At 39.8% G+C, this 26,396-nt stretch overlaps 2 protein-coding genes across 2 annotated transcripts; both read right to left on the reverse strand.

Annotated features, from left to right (window-relative positions):
- Positions 1–2,189: 2,189 nt before the first annotated feature.
- On the reverse strand, positions 2,190–3,378 carry LOC135496826 (FMRFamide receptor-like). The gene has a single exon (XM_064786366.1). The coding sequence runs from the start codon at positions 3,210–3,212 to the stop codon at positions 2,190–2,192; it is 1,023 nt and encodes a 340-aa protein (XP_064642436.1). The 5' UTR covers positions 3,213–3,378.
- Positions 3,379–10,624: 7,246 nt separating this feature from the next.
- Positions 10,625–25,863, reverse strand: LOC135496833 (uncharacterized). The gene is made up of 5 exons (XM_064786379.1): positions 25,419–25,863; positions 25,115–25,335; positions 24,587–24,769; positions 11,148–11,330; positions 10,625–10,635 (listed from the first exon to the last, which is right to left on the reverse strand). Exons 1-5 carry the CDS (start codon positions 25,745–25,747, stop codon positions 10,625–10,627), a joined length of 927 nt encoding a protein of 308 aa, XP_064642449.1. The 5' UTR covers positions 25,748–25,863.
- Positions 25,864–26,396: the final 533 nt, after the last annotated feature.

The following is a 26,396-nucleotide window of genomic DNA, read 5'->3' on the forward strand; positions in this document are numbered from 1 at the left end:
ATGTTTTACACCATATTGCCGTGCTCTTTTACGAGGTGTTAGGAATTAAACAGGAACAAATATGCCAGTTACTCCATCACCTTGGAAAAACGCAACACGATGACGGCTAGTACAGAGACGGTTTTGCAAGAGAAATATGTCAACAAAACTGATTTCGTCACCTGCTTGTATTCTTCATCTAGAGCGACGGGGAATATCGAGGATAGAATCCGTTTCTATGTCAACGTCCATTCGTTGTTGTTTCTCAGTTGTATAGGACTGATAGGCAATGCATTCATCCTTCCTGTTCTGTCTCGAGAAATGAAACCTTCATCCACCTCTTTTCTCTTGAAGTCCTTAGCCATTTCTGACAGCATGGTACTTGTGATGTACTCTTGGCACCATTCCCTGTCAGGATTTTACGTTTATGGCGGTCTCTTGGAAGGATATTTCGAAATCCATCAGGTACTTCAACGGTATCTGGTCTGTGCGTTATGGATTAGCAAGACTCTCGCGGTCTATATCATAATAGCAGTGGCCACTGAAAGGTATATTGCAGTATGCCAGCCTTTACAAGCAAGATCACTATGTACTGTAAGAAATGCGAGAATAGTTGTTATGTCACTGACAATATTTTCTATTGCTAACAATTTGCCAATTATTTGGTATTTTGATTTAATATATGTGGTTGACAAATGCACTGGTTTTGTCAGGCCACTCTCAATACCGTCTGGTAAGTTATTGGCGATTAACGAATATAATTTAGGTTTCAGGCTAATATTCTTTACGATAATTAACATTGTCATCCCCGTGTCTGTTCTCTACTTTACTGGTTTCAAACTTATAAGAGTTGTAAGGAGAGCTGCTACAAGCATCACTGCTAAGTCAAAGGGCAAGAGACGACAACAGGAAACCCAAGTTGTGACATTTCGAGTTCTGATCGTCATTATCATATTCATTATTCTAGAAACGCCATTTCACGCCTTGAACTGTTTATCGAGTCTCTCTGAAATTCTCAGAAATTTCGGAGTAACATTACATATGAATCTCTACCTCGTCTATGCTGTACTGGGAAATATGTCCGATATATTTGGCGTCCTGAATTCATCCGTTAATTTTCTTATCTATTTCATGACGGGGTCTAACTTTCGCCGTACATTCTGGACGCTGTTAACTAAACGGTCGGTGACACGTCAAAGCAGCAGTGCAAATGATAATTGAAGAGCTTTTAATTGGCAATGAATTCTGCAAAACGATAAAATAGTTGTCTGCATTAATCATGTACTCCCCTTGAATTCGCAGACGGTACAATAAACAACTCGAATTTTTAGTTCCAGCCTCACCCAAAATTCACCCCATTTTACATTATTTGTCTGCTTAACAAGGGAACCACATTAACAAATTCTCAACTCGGCAAATCGATCCATCCTTGGTCCTTTAAAAACTGTTCCTGTCTTTTAATCAATCAATAATCTAATTCCGTGAGATGCTGTGGAATTTGAAAATTTAACTCTGTTACAGAGACATGAATCTGCATCTCAAGAGAGTGGATGAAGTGCGATTAAAAGTGGTTTCTTTAAATTCTCTGAAACTAGTTATTTGATAAAAAGGGTACATTCCAACACTGGTATTGCATAACAAATGGATTTGAGAAAGAACAAAATTAAATTCTTTGGTAAGACCTTTCACAATGGAATGCAATTACAAATTTCTGCCTTCAAATCATATCCTGATTAAAAATTAATGTCCTCCGTTTCAAGGTTCTTTTGAAATCCGGTTTCGAAGCAGGAAATTTGTTAATTAGATTTGAGACTCCCATAGCTGTTCGTTGATCTCATGTGAATAGCATTGAACGGATTGGCGTTAAATCGAACATTTACAAATTTATATTTCGAAAGTTAATTTGACTCGATCCTCAGTGCATGAAGAGTGGACTGGAGTAAATCGCATCGTGGTTGATAATGCAACTGAAAAACGGCTTCAGTGGAAATTAAGTCAAAAAGGCCACGAGTAGACGTCTTACTCCAAAAGGTCCAGTCCCACCGTAGTAACTGGTGGCCCCAAGAGTTCGTTAAAGGAAATTCCGAAGAAATTGCAAAGATGAGAGGAGAGACGCGCTTCTCTGATCGAGTAGTGCCTATTTCCTTTTTGCATTCAGTTCTTGATTATGATTTGGATTTTGATTGTCTGGCTGGCCCTCCTGAGATACTTCACTTTTTAAAGGTAATCAGCTGCCAGAACAGCCTCCGAAAGTTTGACCCTGTAGCTAAATATATGAAGAAGTTGATGGAGGAATTGACGACACTCAGAATGGACAAATTGCTCATGATAAAGAAGAAGATGTCAAACTCTATTCGAAAACCAATATTTGAAAAATTCAACACAATGTATATGCAATTTAATATGTGGTTTGGTGCTTCTAAAATAAGGAAACATATTATTACAGCAACAACTCGAATGGTAACTGTATTTGTCGTTTTCTGTCGTTTATCGTCAGCTTGATTGCTGAAGGTTTTGGATGCCCGTCTCATAGACCGTATGAGATGGAATCCAGTAAAATAAAGAGCTGTCACAGGCATAAGAAGGTTTGTTGTGGTGTATAACACAAGGTTGCAAATTATGTTATAGTATCTGTTGTTCAGTAATAAGTCACTAAGATTGTGGAGCGGCTTGGCAGAGCCAGTGCATGGGTCCTCAACGTACGTCAAATCAAAATGCCAGATCAGTCTGAGATTGTTCGCAAATGAAAATATTGCCAACACAATTATGGCTATTTTCGCATTTCGTGTGGTGCATAACAATTTAGCATGTAATGGTTTGCAAACTGCAATGTATCTTTCAATGGCCATGGCAACGATCAAACACATTGAAAAATTCTTACCAAAAAATGACGCCACTGTTAAGTACGGTATGAAGATTTGAAAAAACTCGTAATACCCTTCCAAAATGCCCATAGAGACGTACAGTTCTGTTAGCGAGAAACGACAGGTGAAGGCCACCAGAACTATGCTGTCCGCAATGGCTAAAGACTTCAAAAGAATGGACGTCGAAGAGGACTTTAATTCTCTTGACAGAACAGGCAGTGTGAAAGCATTGCCTATCAATCCTATACAAGCTACTGATAGCATGACATGGACGCTGACATAGAAACGGATTGCGTCAAAGATGCTTCCAGTTGCTCTCATCGAATCATACAAGCAGGTGTTTGAGTCTGTGGTATTTGTTTCTTCCATGTCCTTTTCTAATTCAGTACGGCGAAGAAAATCCCTCTTTGACACATTTCTCTAAAAAAGGGATCACCTATCTGTTAAGTTATAAAGCACTGTGTAGTTTCAATTTTGACCTCCTTGAATTGTACGACGATGTGCATCCTCTTGTCTTCTTTTCATCTATCTCATTGTGAGCGCGAAAGTACTCGATCGATGCGTGCAGTAGAAAAATGTACTGTCACTAATGCCATGTATGACAACAACAGTTAACAAATCACATAATCAGATGTCCGTCTCGTGCCTTCACCAAGATATACTTAATCCTTCCCTCAACCGATGAAAGCAACAGACATTGTCGCACACGAAAAATGCTTTGGTCAGCATAGTGTCGAAGTGGATAGAATACTATGATTAGTCATCCATGTTTTGCCATGTTTTGCAACCAATTTTGATTGCTGTTGAAGCTGCTTTTAGAACGAACCAGAAGTAGAAGCAAACGCTCGGAGGCATATTAAGATATATCAAATAACTCAAAATCAACAGTATGATGTGACATACGTGTTATTTAAGACTCATATGTAGACAAATGTGTCAATGATTTTGATTTTTTTTAAATTCTGTGTCCGAAACGAGCTTTCTTAAACAGAATTTCAATTCCTTGCGTTTGGAAAGTCATATTTAAACTAGAACTCTCTGCAATGGATCAAATCCTTGATTTGGTGGTTATATTTCCATTAGATGGACTCGTCTGAGCCAATTTTTGAAGGAACTGGAAGTAGGGGTAACAAGTTCACAGTCCACCTCGAAATTGGGGAATATTTGAGACTCTGAAAAAAATATAGCACCGCGTTTCGTCGGAAGCCTAGTAGCACTATAGCGCACTCACTACGACGTATTGCAATATTCTAAATATCAAGAGTGCTCTCAGATTGTACATACCTGTTAATATGGTCAGTTGCATTTCGTATTGTGCAAACGTAGATGCTTACATACGGCAATGTATCTTACAATAAACATCGCAGTCGTCGCAAATATACTAAGCACATCGAGAGACTAAAAGTTTCCAGAACAGCCGACGAAAATTGGATCCAGTGACAAAATAGATGCAAAAATTAATCGATGAGTTAACCACACCAAGAATAGCAAAATTGCTGAACAGTTCAGCGAAAAGCAAACGGTCTATTTTCAAACCAAGGTTTGAATATTCCAGCACAATATAAAGACAGTTTATGACGTGGGACGGTGTTTCTAACACAAGAAATGCTGTGATGACGATAACCACTCTGAATGTTACAACTCGCATCTCCTTTTGTCTCTTTGCGTCGCCCGAATCCATTGAAACGTCCACGTTATATCTTCTTAACGACCTTACGAGGTGGAATCCAGTGAAATAGAGTAGAAGCACTGGGACCAGAAGACTGATTACTGTAAACAGTAAAAGATTCACAATCCGTTTATATTCGTTCAAATTGAAATTACTCGGAACTGATAGTGGTCTAGCACGACCAGTGCATCGGTCCATTACGTAAATCAAATCTAAATCCCAGATCAATGACAGATTGTATCCGATTGAAAATACTGTCAGCGTACAAACCGTTATTCTAGCATTTCTTACTGTACATAAAGACCTTGCATGTAAAGGCATGCACACAGCGATGTACCTCTCAATAGCCACTGCTATTATCAAGTAAACGGCAAAACTCTTACTAAACCACGATAAAAAGTATGTATACCTATACGTGAGTTGATGGAACTCGTAATATCCTTCCAGGACTCCTAAGTAGGTGTATATCTCAGGGAGCGAATTGTGCCCAGCGAAGGTGAAGAGGACCATGCTATCAGCGACGGCGAGAGACTTCAGAAGAAACGTCGTAGATGAGGGCTTCATTTCTCGAGATAGAACAGGCAGAATAAAGGCGTTACCTACCAGGCCCATACATGTCAAGGACAGCATAACATGCACACGGACATAGAAACGGATGGTGTCGTTGATTCCCCCATGTGCCCTTCTCGACCCATATAGACAGGTGATGATACTGGTCGTACTGATACTAGCCTGTTCGAAAATAAGGCTTTTAACACTTGTCCACATTTTGCTTAAGTGTAGATACAATGTACATCAGAGATAACTCAAGAATGTAGCGGACAATGAGTTCTCTTCCTTAAGCCTTCATTCCTGATTTAGATGCAAACTTCAGAAGCAACGCAATGGAGACTATGCCGAGCACAGCGACTCTTCCATATTGAGAACTGTTTGTCTCTGATTCGACTCAGATCGTGTCCCAATAAGTCTGGAGTCGCCGATGAAGCAGCAGGTATTTTTAGGATCCGCTTGTCAATACTTTTATAACTTCAAAGAACCCAAAGCTTGTTTTGTAAACTAGGGATTGGCTAGTGTAGTCGTGAAACTATATTTGTCTGACTGTTTCAGGAACCTTATTTACCACTTACAGTATATGGTGCCTCAGTAATACTCCATTGAGGCCTTTGAATCAATTCATGATCTAACGATCCCATAAGAAACGCTCTGCTCCTTGTATTTATGAAACATCATATAAAAAGCAATAAAGACATGAACCTCACTCTGCTCCTAGTATTTTAAAACCTTCAAACAGATCACGTTCTTCTCGTTGCTGCATTTGTATGATCACCATGGACCAACAACTAACAACTTGGCATTCCGTCCAGACCGGACGTAATCTTAATATCCTACTTACATGATATATCGGTCGTGGTCAGGGCGAAAGGGGAATATGACCAAGTGTTTGAACTAGTCCGACATGGCTGACGGGAGAACTACCCGGAGGGAGCTGCTGTGGGCTCGCACGCCAAGTACCATATGATGGTCTGTTTTCTCAATTTGTATGTTGCCAGGCACGTCAGGGATCGACCACAAACATCGGAGCTTCCTTCACTACCTTATCTTAATTCCCAGATAGACATGGTGGATCTGTTATGGACAGGGCGTGAGTGGAATAGGACAACGAGTATAAATCACTCTGACGAGGGAGCGGTTACGGCGAGCAAACCGCCTGAGTAGTGCATTTTGTTGCTCCTTTTGTATTGTTGCCAATCCTGAGATCAGGCTCTTTTGCTCTTACGTCATATACAAAATATCGACAGGCGGAGTACATTTTGTATGTTGAAAACCGCTGGTGCCGTCGTTATTCTATTTGGAATGTCACCATGCACGGGCACACTGAACTATGGTTGGGCATCTTACACCAAGCCTGCATAACCTCATATTCACATAAAGACTTAGACATACATTCTTTGGCCTGGGCGTGTAAGGCGTGTAAGACTGTTCCGAGAGGAGGATCTGCTTAATCCCACCACGTTACTTACGTACTACGTACAACTGATCGGTTCGCTTTGTTGATCGATTTGTAATATCGCCATTCAAGTCAGGGATCTGCAGCAGACACAAAGGCTTCCCTCCTTTAACTCCATGCAGTACCTTACTGTCTAAATGTCCAAGACCTATACATGTATCTGCCAATGACATGGTATCTGTATGTGTATGGTGTAAGAGGAGTAGGATACTAAGCTGGAACAAGTATGAAGAGGTCAGTTGATTCACCAAGGATGGAAACACAATTCGGTTATCTAATTTTTATAAGACACAGATTCTTGATCTCTGTGGCAATGGTTAAGGAGATGATCCCGGACCATTGTCCAGCCGATTTGGTATTTGTAGGCCGGCGTAGCGCAGCCTTAATCATTAATATTTCTACTGGTCCATCTGAAAAATAGTCGGCTATATATACTTTGTACTCATACAGGGCTTCCTGTCAGTAGCAGCTCGTCCTAAGAGCCAGACATGGCTGTCATTACCAGCTAATGTGTTTAGAAAAGGATATTTGCTCATGCGTTTGTCATTTACCATACACTGTTTGTTTTGTTTTTTACCAAGCAAAAATTGTTTGCAGCTCTGGGTAGATATAAAAAATATCTTTTACGTCGTCCGACCTTGGGGTTCGTGACAATTTTAATGGTATTTTATGCTTCACATTTGCTCTCACATTGGCCATTAAAGCATGGTAATAAGTGTATATATTTTTCTTTTTTTAGCTTTTGAATATCTGAATTGCATCATTCACATGCTGTGCATTATGTAGAACGTTTTATATCATTATTCAGGAAAACATACTAGCATTTAGGGTTAAAAAACGCATTATGTATTTTATTGGAAAATATATCTGGCCAGTATGCCTGGGCATTCTTTTCCTTATTTGCTTCGCAATAGTACGACCAGTGCTTGATGCGAGCATGTTTTGATAGAAATCATGCTGCTGTAATACGAGGTACAGTACATGGATATATTTTGCAATAGGATCATAACACCACCATCTCGATATAAATGTAATGTTCCAAACTATTTGCGTGCATGACGAAAATAAACGGTAATTACAGAACCATTGATAAAAATACACAAAAGCACGGCAAAGGACAATCAAAACTTAGATAATTTTACATACAAATCTTCACCAGAGAACCGCCGAAGGTCAGCAGCAATCAGCCGACTTTTTTGTCTCGTATGAGTTGAGGCTATGATGGCGACATAGAGTCGGAGTTCAGAAGAAGAAGAAGAATTCAAACTTCATATGCCGCTTTCCAGCGATAGATACCACCGACCGTAACCATCACGTTGATATCTTCATACCGATTTAAGTCGCAGTTTACATAATACAGACAAAGGAAGGTTTCGAACCACCATACAGTTGCATGTAAAAAGAATTTCATTTTCCTCGTTGACGAATCGTCCACAAAATATGACATATTTGGATATCACCGGATGGCCTCATAAATTCAATAACAAGGATTGTGTCGTGAGCTAGTGATGATTATGATAGCTTTACTGGTCATACGACAGCTGTGAAAAGCCGACTCTCTGTAGGCATGACAGCATTCGTTTGATGAGGTTTGAGTATGATCTACAAGTCAACCCCGTTTGTCAACGTTCGGTCAGTACTGCTGTCGACGGTGTATGAAAAATAGCAAGGATACAAGGATGATAATTCGTGGTGATGATTAAGATGCAACATTTTGACTTACAGGAAATTCAAAAATCCTTATTTCTGTGTCTTGTTCGATAAATGCATCAAATGTAAATGCCAAATGCGTCATTCTGATGCCAGCTGAGAGGAAAATATTCCAACGTACATTGTATTTGTCACCTAGAACCTTCCCAAGAAAAGAGATCTAAAGATTTTGGATTGTCAAAGTAACATTGGAACACTTGCAAGTGTTAATAATAATGACTGATCTAACTTGTAACTACAAACAGATTGAAGATATTGAAGCAGTACAATCGCGCCAAGCCGAGCAAGCAAAATGTGGACACGTGTTGTAGATTTAGCAAACGATAATGGAACTCAGACCATCCCCTGCTTGTATTCCTCGAGGCGAGCAGTTGGGGGTGTTCATGATACAATACTTTTCTATGTTCGTGTCCATGTCATGCTTTCCCTTGCTTGCATAGGATTGATAGGTAACGCCTTCACCCTGCCTGTATTGTCTCTCGAATTGAAACCATCATCGACGTCGTTTCTTCTCAAGTCTTTAGCTGTTGCGGACAGCATGGTTCTCATTGCATTCGCTTGGCACAACACCTTTCCAGCTATCTACGTCTATCTCGGAGTACTTGAAACATATTACGAAATACATCAAATTATTGACCGTTATTTATATTTTTTTGTTTGGTTCAGTAAGAGTTTTGCCGTTTATATGATTATTGCAGTAGCTTTTGAGAGGTATATTGCAGTTAGTAAGCCTTTGCACGCTCGATCAATATGTACTAGGAAGAACGCCAAAATAGTCGTCGCTTCAATTACAATATTCTCAATTGCGTACAATCTACCAATTGTCTGGCATTTCGATTTGATCTATCTCATAGACCATTGCACTGGCGCATCACGACCCCTCTCCATTCCAAGTGACCTGTCGGCCAACAATGCTTATTTTAACCTGATTTATAACTTCGTCCTGTTCACATTATTCAGCCTAGTCATTCCAGTCACCCTTCTTTACTTCACCGGGTTTCACCTCATTACATCGGTGAGGCGGACTTCAGCAAACTTCGCTACTGGTGCCGGTAAAGACAAGCGAGAGAAGGAAGCATATGTTGTGACATTCCGGGTAGTCATCGTCATAATAGTATTCCTTGTCCTAGAAACACCAACCCATGTCACAAATTGTCTCTACATCGTGCTGGAGCATTCGAACATTGGAATGTCGATAGACGCTGGCCTTGTCTTTCACCTCTTAGACTATTTTGCTATTCTGAGTGTCGTCAATTCTTCAGTTAACTTCTTCATCTATTTGGTTACTGGAGCAAAATTTCGGCGATTATTCGTTAAGCTTATAATGTCAATTTGCTGTTCAAAATGATGAACCGTTTCATAACCTCATGTCGAGCAATATTGCACCGACCCCAACCCACGGCACCCCTACACCAGGCCTTACCGTCGCCTTCCTTTGACAATGAGGGAAAATGGACAAAGACCATTTCGCGAGAATAGTTCAAAATGCATCTTTTTTTCTCTCGAGCAATATTTGCATTTGAAATTCGTTAAGAAACTCATGTACTGATAACTACACTCATCTAACCACTGTGAGATAATTCCACTAAGAGCTCAGACGTTGGCAAAAAGTGGTGATCAGCTAATGCGATATTCTTTATCACGCTGCTTGTAACAATACATCTGCGCCGGGTCATTTCTGATCTTAAGAATTAGGAGAGAAGAATATAGTGGTTATTAATCTAGCGCATGTGAGAAAGATATCTGATGGCCTTACCATTATAATTTGGCGAGCTATAAAAACGGAAAAGAGCATGATTAATTTAGGAATTATACGACTCGTAATGGATAATCCTGACGAAAAAGCTAAGGAGGCAGCAATCAAGCTATTGCTACATCTACCTCGATGAAGAGACATTCCGAAGGTAATCACAATCAAAACTATCAATAATTCGTAAATCATGGGAAATCATGGCGCTTTATTTAGACTTTGTAGTTTGATTGTGAGCCTCGCTGATCGAATATGAACATCACAAATTACAGGTTCGATTGCCCTATTTCGGACTCATCACATCAGCTGAATATTCCCAACCTGCATGACATGAAATGAACGACCACTACATACACCAATAATCAAGATATCGATGAAGATAAGTACCTTAAAGAATGGGTCCACTGACTGATCATCCCAACTGGACCCGAAATCAGAGATCATTTTTGTGCGGGTCGATGCACGGCGACGCACTCCGCGGAGATGAAACCTACACGATGACGTCTCGATGTTGGGGCTCGTTTACCCCGTACTGCGACGACAACGAAAATGACGATGCGGTGACAGAGAGTCCGAAGTCGACGTGTACTCATGTGGCGGGAAAGGCTTTTCGTGCTAAAGGTAACGAATAATGCGTTTTTCTACTATTCAAGAGCTGAAACAAAAGTGGAAAAACAACGAACTCTTTCAAAAACATAGTTTAGTGATAACATAACTAAAAGCTCAGCAGTTCCAATTCTTCTTGGAGTCCGATTGATAAAACTGCTCTGATTTTGTGACAACATGTTCTACTTCGAAATATAAGTTAACCCATTGTCCATTTTACCAAGAACAAAGAAACACTTCAATTTTTCATGTTTCGCTTAGTGAATAAGCAAGGCAACAATGCTTTAATTATATCAACTGCATCTGTTCTGTATCGCCGACCCCCACCCACAATGTAGAGGTAAAAGTTACACGCATAATTACAGCATAAAATATCGAACATAACTTCACCCTCGATACCGTAACGAAGGACCCAATATGAATCGGTCAAATCATAAGCAATCCCAGGTATGTTGATAATCACGTGATATAAACGCAGGGGAAATGTTGTCATCACGTATGCGACGCTAATCAGTACGAGCATGCGCGTGAGGTGCGTGGTTTCCTTCCGGTTCCTCTGACCTTCACCTTGCAACTCCATCTTCCGGCGTTCTTTGGAGGCCAGTCGAACCGTGATGATTATGACGACATTACTGCTCAGAATAGCTACAAAAGGCAACAGGGCTCCGAAAACTAACTGAAAATTTGATACAATCGGCTCCAGTATTGGATAATCTTCGACATGAATATAAAGGTCCTCGTCGCCTGAAAGCAAAATATCACGATACTGCAAATTGTTTTTTTCAGATGGAATGAATGTTTTGCTTCCACAGCTGCACTCACATCAAATGGCTTCATGGTCTTCTTTAAGAAATGATATATAATGAGATAGCCCATTGCGTAGAAAGGCTAGTTCCTTGCACGGGCTTTCCACCAGACAAACTTAAAATTGGCTGAACTTAGTTAAAAGTTAAAAGTAGGCCACCAAGACATTATTACTACATATCCATATATCAGTTTAGATGATTACCTGTGTTAGGGTCTCTTATATATTTGCGGGTGACAAATATATTGAGATTGAGTATCACAAAAACTATTGTAGTGATGACCACTATTTTTCTTGTCCTTGATTTGTTGCATAGTCTCGAGGCAGACATGGGGAACCTGACAGCTATGAGCCTGTCCAGGGACATCTCAGCAAGAAACAGCCCTGACAGCATAGATGTGGCCGTCGATATAAACCAATGGTATCTGTGGGCAAGAATTATTCGTTTGCTACGAGATGAATTTAATAAACTTGCATGTTCATGATGCAGTTAAGACCGATGGTTAAAGGTTCTAGTCAAGGATAACAACAATATTTACTGTTGGACACTGGAGGTAAAATATGGTTGAATACGAATAGTTCGGCGTTAATTTGCAGTTATTTATTCATTGTGAGGAGACAGTTTAATAGAACTGTTTGATATCTATTTCCTAGTATATGATCACGACACTACTTACTTAAAAAGGTATTCTCTCAGGTGTGGTATTTCTGCTCCAAGTCCAGAAAAATACATCTTCGTTTGTATTATGGGTCGAAACCAGGCTAACCCAAATAAAAACAGCGTATCGGCCACCGCCATAGCAGTTATATAAATACAGGGAGACAAGTTCTTGTTATGCTTCCTGCTTGCTACTAAGATAGCTATGATGTTTCCCGGAATTCCAAACACCACCGGCACAACCCAAAGATAATTACTTGTAAGCTCGTAGAACAGTCGGAGGCCTTGAAAGGTATCGCCGTTTGTCACTTCTTCGATGGAACTCACATTATTGGATTCACTTTTGTTATTTTCCATCTTGCTTACGTTAACCTGTTTTACAGGTCATGTTAAGAATCGCAACTTTCAAAAGATACGGCGAAGTTGACCTGCAATCATGCAGCCTTTTCCGAAGGCATTACAACATTGTTTCCTGAAGCAAGCAGGATAGTAGTCTCCATTGTGTGATTATATTTCTTGATGCAGGCTCAGCTGCCTTCGACTGAATATTCCGTGAGATACCTCTTCAAGAGTTATTGCTTTAACTCCTGCACGGCGAGTTCAATATAACCATCATTCATGATATAACGTAAGCTCGCAAGTTTAGACATGTACATGAATATGCGTGTGGAAAGATGCGTTTAGCGAGCGAGATAACGTTTTGCAATACTGCGCATGACTATAACAGAACAAAACAATAATCTTACTATAAATAAGTTCTTTAAAGTCAGTTTCTAAATGATGATCAATGGTACATCATATGCACGGAATTCTATTTAGGTCATTGGACAAAAATACGAATGCTCTGCCAAAAACAATTAATATGAGGAAGGCTCAGGCCTTGATAGGGAGCTCTTCGTTAATAGGGCTGGTGAGCGAGAAGACTCGGTGGGGGGGGGGGGGGGGTATATAGTTAGGATGATGCCATCATGGCAGTTGACCGAAGAAGCAGTTGGCTAGCACACAATGTCAATGATTGATGGAGAGTAGTTGGTGGGTGGGAGAGGGGGGATATAGTATGCACGGAATTCTATTTAGGTCATTGGACAAAAATACGAATGCTCTGCCAAAAACAATTATTAACTACTTGCCAACTGAATATTCCGGAAATACATATACATTACCTTCATTCTTCGATTCAAATTAAAATCAATATACATATACATATACAGAAAATACTGTTGATCATTGACAATAAGTTCGATATGTTATGAGCCAGTATGAGTATGCCGTATTTTTCTTATTTGCATGTAGTTACCACTCGACTTGAACACAAAAATCGAAAGATTCCAAAAGGATTTTGATGAATAGAAAAATCAACAGTTTCCTTTTTTATTTATCTGTTTGTTCATTCTGACCCGACTTTAGCAATACAACAACTTCCTCAATATATCGACTGTGTCTGCTCTGTATCGGCGACCTCCACCAACACAGTAGAGATAAAAGTTGCAAGCATAATTGCAACATAAAAGATTATAAACAATTTCGGCCTCAACTGCGTAACGAAGAAACCAATATTCTTTTGTCAAATCATAAGCAACCCCTGGTATTGTCGTAATTAAGACATACAGACGGAGTGGCATTGTTGTGACGACGTAGGCGATGCTAACAAACACGAGCATGCGCGTAAGCTGTTCTGTTTCTTTCCGGTTCCTCTGACCTTCACCTTGAAACTCCATCTTTAAACGTTCTTGGGAAGCTAGTCGAACTGTGATGATAATGGTGACGTTGCTTCCTAAAATTATGACGAATGGCAGGAATGCTCCAAATACTAGTTGAAAACTTGAGATAATATGATCAACAACTGGATAATTTTCTACTTGAATGAAAAGACTTTCGTCACCTAAAAGTAAAATAAAGACTGTTTTGACTTTTTTAAAGACAATACTAGTGTTTCATTTTACTTTTTGTTCAGGATACCGTCATAGCTTTACTTCTAATTTCCGTAGTCGTGAAATAGTTCAATGCAATTTTCTATGCCTTGGATTTTGCACGCACTACAAATTCAAATGGTCATATTGATTCCTACCTGTCTCTCGGTTTCGCACATATTTGTGGGTCAGAAACGTATTTAAATTGAGTATCACGAACACTGTGGTAGTGATGACTACTATTTTTCCTGTCCTTGATTTGTTGCAGAGTCTCGAGGCAGACATTGGGAACTTGACAGCTATGAGCCTGTCCAGGGACATCTCAGCCAGAAACAGCCCTGATAGCATTGATGTGGTGTAAGACATGAACCAATGGTACCTGCAGATAATTATGTAGAGGCATAACAAATGCAAGGATTACAGTAACATTTTCTTGATAAAAAGATCTGCTGTATCGCTTCGTATAGAAGAGTGTAAAAAGTGACACTGTACATTTGCACAGAATTTTCAAGACTGTCGTCGTATATCGTTGATAATCCAGAACCCACTGGCAATATGCTTTCAAAAGAATCATTTACTTACTTAAATACATATTCCCTTAGATGTGGTATCTCACTTCCTAGTCCCGAAAAATAGAGTCTCATTTGAAATAAAGGCCGGAACCAGGCAAACTCAAGTAAAAACAACGTATCAACCACAGCCATAGCAGCTATATAGATACAGGGCGACAAGCTCCTATTATGTTTCCTGCCAGATACCAACATAGCCATGATATTTCCAGGGATACCAAACACTACTGGCACAACCCAAAGGTAATTGCTGGAAATCTGCAAGAAAACTCGGAGGCCGTTGTGCTCGTCCACTTTCTCCTTTACGACGAAAGGTGTACTGGAAGCATTCAATATTATGTTATCATCCATCCCGCTGATGTTACTCTACATTTTAGCACAACGGAGATAGAGAATTGAACAATTAGTTTTGAATATATTCAAATCCTTGCAGCATCGATATGTAGTTATTCAAATAGATAATGAATGTACCATCAACACTTGAAGGACAAGCACGACTTCCCAAGGTAATGCACTTCAATGTTTTCGTGACTCCTATGTTCTCGTGGTGCACGCCCTAGTTTATCTAGCCTCATTATGGTTTGTATCACTAGTATTCAAGTTGAGTCGACACGAGCCAAGGGTTTGAAGGAATTTACATGTAAGCGATGTCAAAGTCTTGATCATCAATATGGTCCAAGGGATATCTCACCTCACGGCAGCACACCATGCTAATCGTCCTCATGGGTCCATCTCGATCAAGTGCATCGAATTTATTGATGGCCGTTGGATTTGTTTAGATTTCGTTGCTGTATCAATAGAGCATGATTTCTTACTCTCGTTTGGGCAAACCAAATAACATCACGAAATGTGTATCCGGCTTCATACGTCACTTGCATTACCATTTGCACAATAACATCTAAAAGCGCACATGGAAATAATCTACAGCAGCTATGATTTTCACTTTCAATGTGTATTTCTGGTAACTCTGCGCATGGAGCTGTGCTTTATCAGAGTCTTCCATATTTAAATTTATTGAAAGACTGTGGTTATATATAGGTACAGCTATAAAAGGTTCGAAGTGATAACAGTATACATGTAACAATATTTATTTATCATTTTGGATATGTTTCGTTTTGAATGAACAGTGCAACATCCCTTTCAGTATATCAACTGTATCCTTTCTGTATCTTTGGCCCCCACCGACGCAGTAAAGATAGAAATTAATCGCATTGTTACAGCATAGCAGGTCATAGAGAATTTCACTTTCAACGCCAAACCGTAGATACCAATAGCTATTATTAAAATCATAACCCAGACTCGGTATGTTAATAACCACCCCATGTAAGCGTAGAGGCAATGTCGTAACCACGTAAGCGATGCTGACTAGCACAAGCATGCGCGTTAAGTGTTTGGTCTCTTTCCGTTTCCTCTGACCTTCACCTTGGTTTTCCATCTTCTGGCGTTGTATCGAAGCAATTCGAACTGTTATGATTATCCAGACGTTGCTTCCCAAAATGATGGCAAATGGCAACACTGCTCCAAATACCAGATCAAAAGCTGATACAAAGCGCTGAACAATTGGATATTTTTCCGCATCAAGGAAAAGGTCTTCGTATCCTAACAGTTAAAAGAAAATACATGTTAACTCAATTTTCGGGAATCATAAATTGTCTAAAACATGGAACATTCTAATCAATTCCATAATGAATTCATTAAAATCAAACAAAGCAACCGTCAAATTGGGAAATTTTACTTTTAATCAGTTGCAATCTTTAACAGTATGAGTTTGAGGCCTTAATTGGTGTTCTGTCACCTGATGTTGAGTCATTGGTACTTAAATGATTCAAATGCGCTTTAATGGTCATCAGGGTTTGCTTCCTTTTGTCTGTCCCTCCAGCATGGCAGGGGATGACGTCAGGTAAAACCACTCTAAAACGTTTTGCTGAGTTACCTTCCGCTTACCTGTCTCACGGTTTCTCACGTGTTTGTAGGTAAAAAAGATACTCAAATTAAGGAGTGCGATTACAACTGTAGTTATGACTACTATTTTTCTTGTCCTTGATTTGTCGCAGAGCCTCGATGCAGACATAGGGAACCTGACAGCTATGAGCCTGTCCAGGGACATCTCAGCCAGAAACAGTCCTGACAGCATAGATGTGGCCGACGACATAAACCAGTGGTACCTGTGAATTAAAAAGGGACGATCTCTAGCATCATACAAAAGGACTTTAAATAACTTAATGCATTTGGAAACAATTCTCAGTAAAACTACTAAAGGAAAACAATTGTGGAGAAGTACATAATTATCATGATAATCGGGTACGTACAGCAGACTTCGGTGCTTCCAGTTCTGGAGACAAGTGATGAAGTATTGACAAAAAACGTGAAATGAGTTGGCATAGAGTTTATATATTCGCTGCATGCTATGGCAGCTGTTGATCTGAGTCAATATGTTCGTATATTGCAGTGCTATCGGTCATTCCGTTTTATTAGCGTAACAGGCAGCTAAGCCGGCAAAACGAAGACAAGAGTCTATTCAAACATACAAATAAATGTGCTTTTCCGACTCACATTTTAAGTTGAAGTTACACGTACATGTAGAAATGCAAGTATTTCAAACATGTCTTCTCCTCCTTACAAGCTGTTTTATCATTTTATTGTTTACTTACTTATAGGCGTATTCCCTAAGGTGTGGTATGTCCTCGCCAAGTCCAGAAAAATAAAGCGTCATTTGAATGACAGGTCGGAACCAAGCTAACCCAACCAAGAACAACGTGTCTGCAACAGCCATTGCCATTATATAGATACACGGAGACAAATCCTTATTATGTTTTCTACTAGCCACTAGCAGAGACATAATGTTTCCAGGGATGCCAATGACCACTGGCACCACCCAAAGATGATCAGTCAAATGCTGGAATAAAAGTCTTAGGCCTTGGTGTTCGTCACTTCCTTCCCTTTTGGTGACATTTACACCGTTTAAGCTTACACTTAGTTGATCCATAGAAACCCGCAAATGTGTTCTATTTCACGGGCCGGAGAGGGGAAGTTGAATAGAGCTTCCCCCTCAGGTCTGCTTCAGCGTATACTTTTGCAGGAATAACGTCTATCGAAATTGTGACGACGACGGTATCAACATAAAGTTCCGCCCATAGAGCTGGGTCCACTAATGGCAATCTTTGTCGTAAACACTTTATATTAAGTCTCAAAAGTGGTGGTTCAAGGCTATCACATTCTATGTCTATTAATAGAATTCTTTTTGTTCGCCATATCTGCGATTCAACAGTCATGACTATATAGCGCGTACATCAACTTTAAACATCCTGGGGCTGTCTCAATAAGGCTTCTCCGGCAAGACGTCTGGCTATCCTCCGCAGAATGTTTTGTTTATTTTGTCCTTTTTGTTTGTGGGGTGGTTTTTTGGTACATTTTTTTGTAGGTATTGTTATCAATGCCTACGTCAAGGTCTATATTGTTAGACATTTATTTGACACCTTCTGTCTGGACTCTTTTAGATGGTATCAGTTTTCCATTGTCTTGAAATTAAAAGCGCTGTCCGTGACTAAAACCGCATTTCAATTCTTCAATTAAGCGAGTCTTTCCTTTTTTTGAATGAACAATGAAGGAACCCTTTCAATATATTAACTGTATCCTTTCTGTATCTCTGCCCCCCACCGACGCAGTAAAGATAGAAATTAATCGCATTGTTACAGCATAGCAGATCATAGAGAATTTCACTTTCAACGCCAAACCGTAGATACCAATAGCTATTATTAAAATCATAACCCAGACTCGGTATGTTAATAATCACCCCATGCAAGCGTAGAGGCAATGTCGTAACCACGTACGCGATGCTGACTAGCACAAGCATGCGCGTTAAGTGTTTGGTCTCTTTCCGTTTCCTCTGACCTTCACCTTGGTTTTCCATCTTCTGGCGTTGTATCGAAGCAATTCGAACTGTTATGATTATCCAGACGTTGCTTCCCAAAATGATGGCAAATGGCAACACTGCTCCAAATACCAGTTCAAAAGCTGATACAATGCGCTGAACAATTGGATATTTTTCCGCATCAAGAAAAAGATCTTCGTATCCTAAAAGATAAACGAAAATACATGTAAACTCAATTTTCGGGAATCATGAATTGTCTAAAAAATGGCACATTCTAATCAATTCTATAATGAATTCATTAAAAATCAACAAAGCAACCGTCAACTTTGGAAATTTTACTTTTGATCAGTTGCAATCTTTAACAGTATGAGTTTGAGGCCTTAATTGGTGTTCTGTCACCTGATGTTGAGTCATTGATACTTAAATGAATCAAATGCGCTTTCATGGTCATTAGGGCTTGCTTCCTTTTATCTGTCCCTCCAGCATGGCAAGTGATGACGTCAGGTAAAACCACTCTCAAAACGTTTTGCTGAGTTACCTTCCACTTACCTGTCTCACGGTTTCTTACGTGTTTGTGGGAAAAAAAGATATTCAAATTAAGGATTGTGATTACAACTGTAGTGATGACTACTATTTTTCTTGTCCTTGATTTGTTGCATAGCCTCGAGGCAGACATTGGGAATCTGACAGCTATGAGCCTGTCCAGGGACATCTCAGCAAGAAACAGCCCTGATAGCATAGATGTGGCTGACGATATAAACCAATGGTACCTGTGAATCAAAAATGGACGATCTCTAGCATCATTATACACTGAAGACCTTTTATTTAACAATCAATGACCAGATTAAGATAATGCAAAGGTTTTTAGATAACTTAATGTATTTGGAAACAGTTCTCAATAAAACTACTAAAAAAAAAAACTATGGCGAAGTACACGTACATTGTTATCATGATGTTCTGGTACGAACTTCTGTAGACTTCCGTGCTTCTGGAGACAAGTGATGACGTATTGACAAAAAACTTGAAATGATTCGGCATGAGTTTATATATTCGCTTCATGCTATGACAACTGTTGATCTGAGTCAATATGTTCGTATATTGCAGTGCTATCGGTCATTCCGTTTTATTAGCGTAACAGGCAGCTAAGCCGGCAAAACGAAGACAAGAGTCTATTCAAACATACAAATAAATGTGCTTTTCCGACTCACATTTTAAGTTGAAGTTACACGTACATGTAGAAATGCAAGTATTTTAAACATATCTTCTCCTCCTTACAAGTTGTTTCTCATTTTATTCTATACTTACTTATAGGCGTATTCCCTAAGGTGTGGTATGTCCTCGCCAAGTCCAGAAAAATAAAGCGTCATTTGTATGACAGGTCGGAACCAAGCCATCCCAACCAAGAACAACGTGTCTGCAACAGCCATTGCCGTTATATAAATACACGGAGACAAATCCTTATTATGTTTTCTACTAGCCACAAGCAGAGACATAATGTTTCCAGGGATGCCAATGACCACTGGCACCACCCAAAGATGATCAGTCAAATGCTGGAATAAAAGTCTAAGGCCTTGGTGTTCGTCACTTTCTTCCTTTTTGGTGACATTTAAACTGCTTAAGCTCACACGTAGTTGATCCATTGGAACCCGCAAATGTGTTCTATTTTATTGGCCGTAGAGGCAAATTTGAATAATACTTCGGTCCAGGTCTGCTTCAAGGTCTACTGTTGCAAGAATAACGCCTATCGAAATTGTGACGACGGAATCAACATAAAGTTCGGCACTAATGGCAATCCTTGTCGTAAACACTTTATATTAAGTCTCAAAAGTGGTGGTTCAAGGCTATCACATTCTATGTCTATTAATAGAATTCTATTTTGTTCACCATATCTGCGATTCAACAGTAATGACTATATAGCGCGTACATCAACTTCAAACATCCTGGGGCTGTCTCAATAAGGCTTCTCCGGCAAGACGTCTGGCTATCCTCCGCAGAATGTTTTGTTTATTTTGTCCTTCTTGTTTGTGGGGAGGTTTTTTGGTACAATGTTTTGTAGGTATTGTTATCAATGCCTACGTCAAGGTCTATATTGTTAGACATTCATTTGACACCTTCTGTCTGGACTCTTTTAGATGGGATCAGTTTTCCATTGTCTTGAAATTAAAATGCGCTGTCCGTGACTAAAACCACATTTCAATTCTTCAATTAAGCGAGTCTTTCCTTTTTTTGAATGAACAATGAAGGAACCCTTTCAATATATTAACTGTATCCTTTCTGTATCTCTGCCCCCCACCGACGCAGTAAAGATAGAAATTAATCGCGTTGTTACAGCATAGCAGATCATAGAGAATTTCACTTTCAACGCCAAACCGTAGATACCAATAGCTATTATCAAAATCATAACCCAGACTCGGTATGTTAATAACCACCCCATGCAAGCGTAGAGGCAAATTCGTAACCACGTACGCGATGCTGACTAGCACAAGCATGCGCGTTAAGTGTTTGGTCTCTTTCCGTTTCCTCTGACCTTCACCTTGGTTTTCCATCTTCTGGCGTTGTATCGAAGCAATTCGAACTGTTATGATTATTAAGACGTTGCTGCCCATAATGATGGCAAATGGCAACACTGCTCCAAATACCAGATCAAAAGCTGATACAATGCGCTGAACAATTGGATATTTTTCCGCATCAAGGAAAATATTTTCGTATCCTTAAAAGAAGAAATATTTAACTCAATTCTCTGAAATCATAAATTGCCTAAAATATAAAACATTTCAATTTCATAAAACATTCGTTATGCTGAAACAAAGCAACCGTCAATTTTGGAAGACATTGGAAAAACTTCTTAAATAAACTGAATATTCATGAGGACCAACAACGACTCGCCCTAAATTGCTGACTAAGAGTTTCTCTCGCTTACCTGTCTCACGGTTTCTCACGTGTTTGCGGGTAAAGAATGTATTCAAATTAAGGATTGTGATTACAACTGTAGTGATGACTACTAATTTTCTTGTCCTTGATTTGTTGCATAGCCTCGAGGCAGACATTGGGAACTTGACAGCTATGAGCCTGTCCAGGGACATCTCAGCAAGAAACAGCCCTGATAGCATAGATGTGGCCGACGATATAAACCAGTGGTACCTGTGAATTAAAAATGGACGATCTCTAGCATCATACAATGAAGACCTTTCATGAACCAATCAATGACCAGATCAAGATAAAAAAAGAAAGAAAGATAAAGAAAAAATATTATGGAGAAGTACATACTTATCATGATATTCTGGTACGAACTTCAGTAGACTTCCGTGCTTCTGGAGACAAGTGATGAAGTCTTGACAAAAAAAGTGAAATGAGTCGGCATAGAGTTTATATATTCGCTGCATGCTATGGTAGCTGTTGATCTGAGTCAATATGTTCGTATATTGCAGTGCAATCGGTCATTCCGTTTAGCATTACAGGCAGCAATGCAAAGTGAAGACAAGTTCTATTTTAGCATACAAACGAATGTGCTTTTCCGACTCACATTTTAAGTTGAAGTTACATGTAGAAATTCATGTGTTTTAAACATATTTTCTTATACTTACGAGCTGTTTTATCATTTTATTGATTACTCACTTATAGGCGTATTCCCTAAGGTGTGGTATGTCCTCGCCAAGTCCAGAAAAGTAAAGCGTCATTTGTATGACAGGTCGGAACCAAGCCATCCCAACCAAGAACAACGTGTCTGCAACAGCCATTGCCATTATATAAATACACGGAGACAAATCCTTATTATGTTTTCTACTAGCCACTAGCAGAGACATAATGTTTCCAGGGATGCCAAAAACCACTGGCACCACCCAAAGATGATCAGTCAAATGCTGGAATAAGAGTCTAAGGCCTTGGTGTTCGTCACTTTCTTCCCTTCTGGTGACATTTACACCGTTTAGACTTACACTTAGTTGATCCATTGGAATCCGCCAATGTTTTTATATTTCACGGCCAGAAGATTGCTCGCGTCATCGTCTGCTTCGAGGTTCACTGTTGCAGGATTGAATCAGGTTTCTCAATTTTAACAGTGTACGATAGTGAAACAAGGGAACAGCCATCCTTAGTTGTACCTCATTCCAAATGTTTGTTCTACGACCTGTCTGTGGGAGAATCCACGGGAAATTCAGCTGCAGGCGTTGGACCAAAGCATTTGATTATACACATGCCTTGATTATACACAATTGTAAGCAAAACCTATCGTTTTTTTTTCAAATACTCAAAATATATACCCATTTCTTGAAAGCAATTTCTCCGTTATTGGAAAGAAACCGCCCTATAGAACTATCAAAAAGCTGATATGATTGCATGCCGACTTACCAGCGGTGTACGTGTTAATCCTAAAGTTCTGCTTTGAAGGTTGGATATACGCACATCATCGGTAGATCGGCATGATTTGATCGTGACAAACCGGAACCACAGCGAAAACACGCATACGTTAGCACCAAAGCGAACTCGGACACACTCGACATAAACTTCCAGAGATGCCAGCATTGTCATACATTTCTAGTACATTCAGAAAGGGAGGATACCCATAAAAAAACCAAACACTTGAGGGACGAGCATCGAAGGCTTTGTGTCTATATCATTATCTAACAGTATAACCACCAGCCCCGCGCTGTTCGTGAGAATATCGGAATTATGACGTCGATAGCTGTGCACATATAACTGCGTCCACTAATGGCCATCCTTGTCGTAAACAGTTTATATTAAATATCTAAAGAGTTTGAACTGGTTGTTCAAAGCTATCATATTCCATTCTATTTTGTTCGCTATCTCTGCGTAACAACAGTAATGACTTAATATTATGAGTACGTCAAGTTACATAGTGTGGAACATCTTTGTGGCCAACTATTAGTTCGTGTACTCCACAAAACCATTTACCATTCAGTGACTAGATTAAAACATTTTTAATACATCGTACTCACAAGTTTCTAAATACCGGTATATAAAAAGTCGTCGCTTTAGCTACAACCATTAGCTTCACAATGGCAAAACGGATTTCCAAGATGGCCGCCTGGAGGCCAGAAATTATGTCCAATCGCGAAAACGAAAATGGAACCATACACATTTCCGGAGCTAGATATGACAAATATTGATATAAACCATTGACTGTAGCTATTTTCAATGCCATCGAAAAGCGTTAACGCAACAGATAGCAATTAGAAAACGGCCAACAGAGACAGGTAGGAGTTGTCCATTAGCCTCGCATACAGTGTGCTTTTTCGGCTTACATTTTCATTAATGTGGCACCACCCATGAACAACGTGTCTGCAACAGCCATTGCCATTATATAAATACACGGAGACAAATCCTTATTATGTTTTCTACTAGCCACTAGCAGAGACATAATGTTTCCAGGGATGCCAAAGACCACTGGTACCACCCAAAGTTGATCAGTCAAATGCTGGAATAAAAGTCTAAGGCCTTGGTGTTCGTCACTTTCTACTCTGTTGGTGACATTTACACCATATTTGCCGACATGTAGTAGATCCATTTTGACCCCGTTCGATGTTATTTCATCGGGCAGGTAATACGTGTTCGAAATATCTTACTTCCAGGCATGTTTCAAGGGGTCATTGTGACCGTATTTGGAACAAGCTGAAAATAACGGTTTTCATGGTCTTGTGCATGTCTATAGTCTTCGTCGCACCTCATTCCAAGTGCTTCTGCTACTCTTCAACGTCCATTAGATACCAGCATATTCAACCATTGCCGGTACAATCTCGTGACAAAATACGGTATGATAAAGGACGACCACTTCTCATTAGAATGGCGATGAAACGGGTAAGGTGCTCCATATGGACGCTATGAGGTTGTTATGAAAGCCAATTGTTTCAAGTTAGCGATGCTTTCGTTTTGAAAGAACAGCGTAAAAAACCTTTCAGTATATCAACTGTATCGGACCTGTATCGCCGACCTCCACCCACACAGTAAAGATAAAAATTAACCGCACTATTACAGCATAAGATATCATAAAAAATCTCACTTTCGACACCAAAACGTAGGAACCAATAATCATCATCAAAATCATAAGCGACTTCTGGAATGTTGACAAAAAGATGGTAGAAACGTAGGGGCATTGTGGTCACAACGTATGCAATGCTAACGAGCACGAGCATGCGCGTGAGGTGAGTAGTCTCCTTCCGGTCCCTCTGACCTTCACCTTGCAACTCCATCTTCCGGCGTTCATTGACAGCTTGTTGAACCGTGATGATTATGAAGAAGTTGCTGCAAGAAATAATGACGAACGGCAAGAACGCTCCAAATATCATTTCGAAAGACGAAACAACGTGCTCAACAATTGGATAATCTTCCACTTTTAGGAAGAGATCTTCGTCACCTGAAAGTAGAATGAGAATACAGTTTTATTTGAGATACTTTTTCAAAATCTTTAAGAAGAATTGTAGTCATCCAGCTCGTTTTATATTTGATAAGATTTAACCTACCGCAGCACCATCGTCAAACCAACGTTGCGGCATTGAGGCAGCACTGCTATTCCAATTTTGGTGCGATATTGTTTAACTTTTCAACTTTTCTACTTTAAGGAAAAATAATTGCGTTCATTGCAAAAGAAATATGCACCTTCACTACATACAGGCCTCAACTGATGAATAGTCTAATGAAGGATCAAGAACACACATCTATTGACGAATACAGTTAACTAAAGGATACTGGGCTCCTTTACCTGTCTCTCGGTTTCTCGCGTGTTTATGCGTGACAAATGTATTTAAATTGAAGAGGGTGACTAGTATTGTAGTGATGGCGATTATTTTCCTTGTCCTTGATTTGTTGCAGAGTCTCGCGGCAGACATGGGGAACCTGACAGCTATGAGCCTATCCAGGGACATCTCAGCAAGAAACAACCCGGACATCATAGATGTGGTTGCCGTTATAAACCAATGGTACCTGCGAAAAAAAGAAATAATACAGATCCGCCGTAAAGCAGACAGGTTATATATTCCATCCTGTTCTTGGTCATTCATACTCACTTGTAGAGGTACTCCCTCAGATGCGGAATTTCCTCGCCAAGGCCAGAAAAATAAAGCGTCATTTGTATCACCGGCCGGAACCAAGCCATGGAAACCAAGAATAATGTGTCTGCAACAGCCATAGCTGTTATATAAACACACGGAGACAAATCCTTATTATGACTTCTATTAGCAACAAGGAGAGACATAATATTTCCAGGGATGCCAAATACCACTGGCGGCACCCAGAGGTAATTAGTCAAATGGAGGAATAACTGTCTGAGGCCGACCAGTTCGTCGCTTTGCCCCGTTTCGGTGACATTTACACCAGATAGGACGACGCCATTCATTGTTGCTCTTAGTTTGTATTTACTCTATTGGCTTGTTGCGGTTGTGACACGTACAGAGTCCCGGTTCCTGCATTAAAACAATCGGAAGTTAGAATCGTCCACAGAACATGACAAGCATTAATAACAGCATACGATTAATTAGTGTGTTTTCTCTGACCGCTCTTAATACGCATCGACGATACAAATGGTGCTAGCCTATACTGAAAACCTTGGGTTTTCGCGTGTTGCTGCCTGATATAGGCGGCTGTAAACAAGTTATTTAAGGACTGGCAGTAAAACTGTTTGATGATATGGACGTTTCCGTATATTTCGTAATGATTTTATTTAGGTACTTTGTTTTATTTATAATAACTGGTCTTCAGGTTACGCGGTGTGCTAACTTTAGCATCCATACATACAGAACGTATTCCGATATATACAGCAGTAACCAGCGTAAGCACTATGTTCTGACTTGGTTCGGTCTCACAGCGCTTTAAATTGATTGCTGGTACCTACCGTTTCTCGGGGAAAAAGCGATCATCTTATTTATTAGTAAAGGTTCGCCATAGAAACAGTCTTCAGTCAGTACACATTTGTCAATCTTAATACAATCCATCAAGCTGCTTTGTTATTTGTATTTCGAACTATACTGGCAATGGTCTGCACTCCT

The sequence above is a fragment of the Lineus longissimus genome, chromosome 1, assembly GCF_910592395.1.
Source record: "Lineus longissimus chromosome 1, tnLinLong1.2, whole genome shotgun sequence".
NCBI lineage: Eukaryota > Metazoa > Nemertea > Pilidiophora > Heteronemertea > Lineidae > Lineus > Lineus longissimus.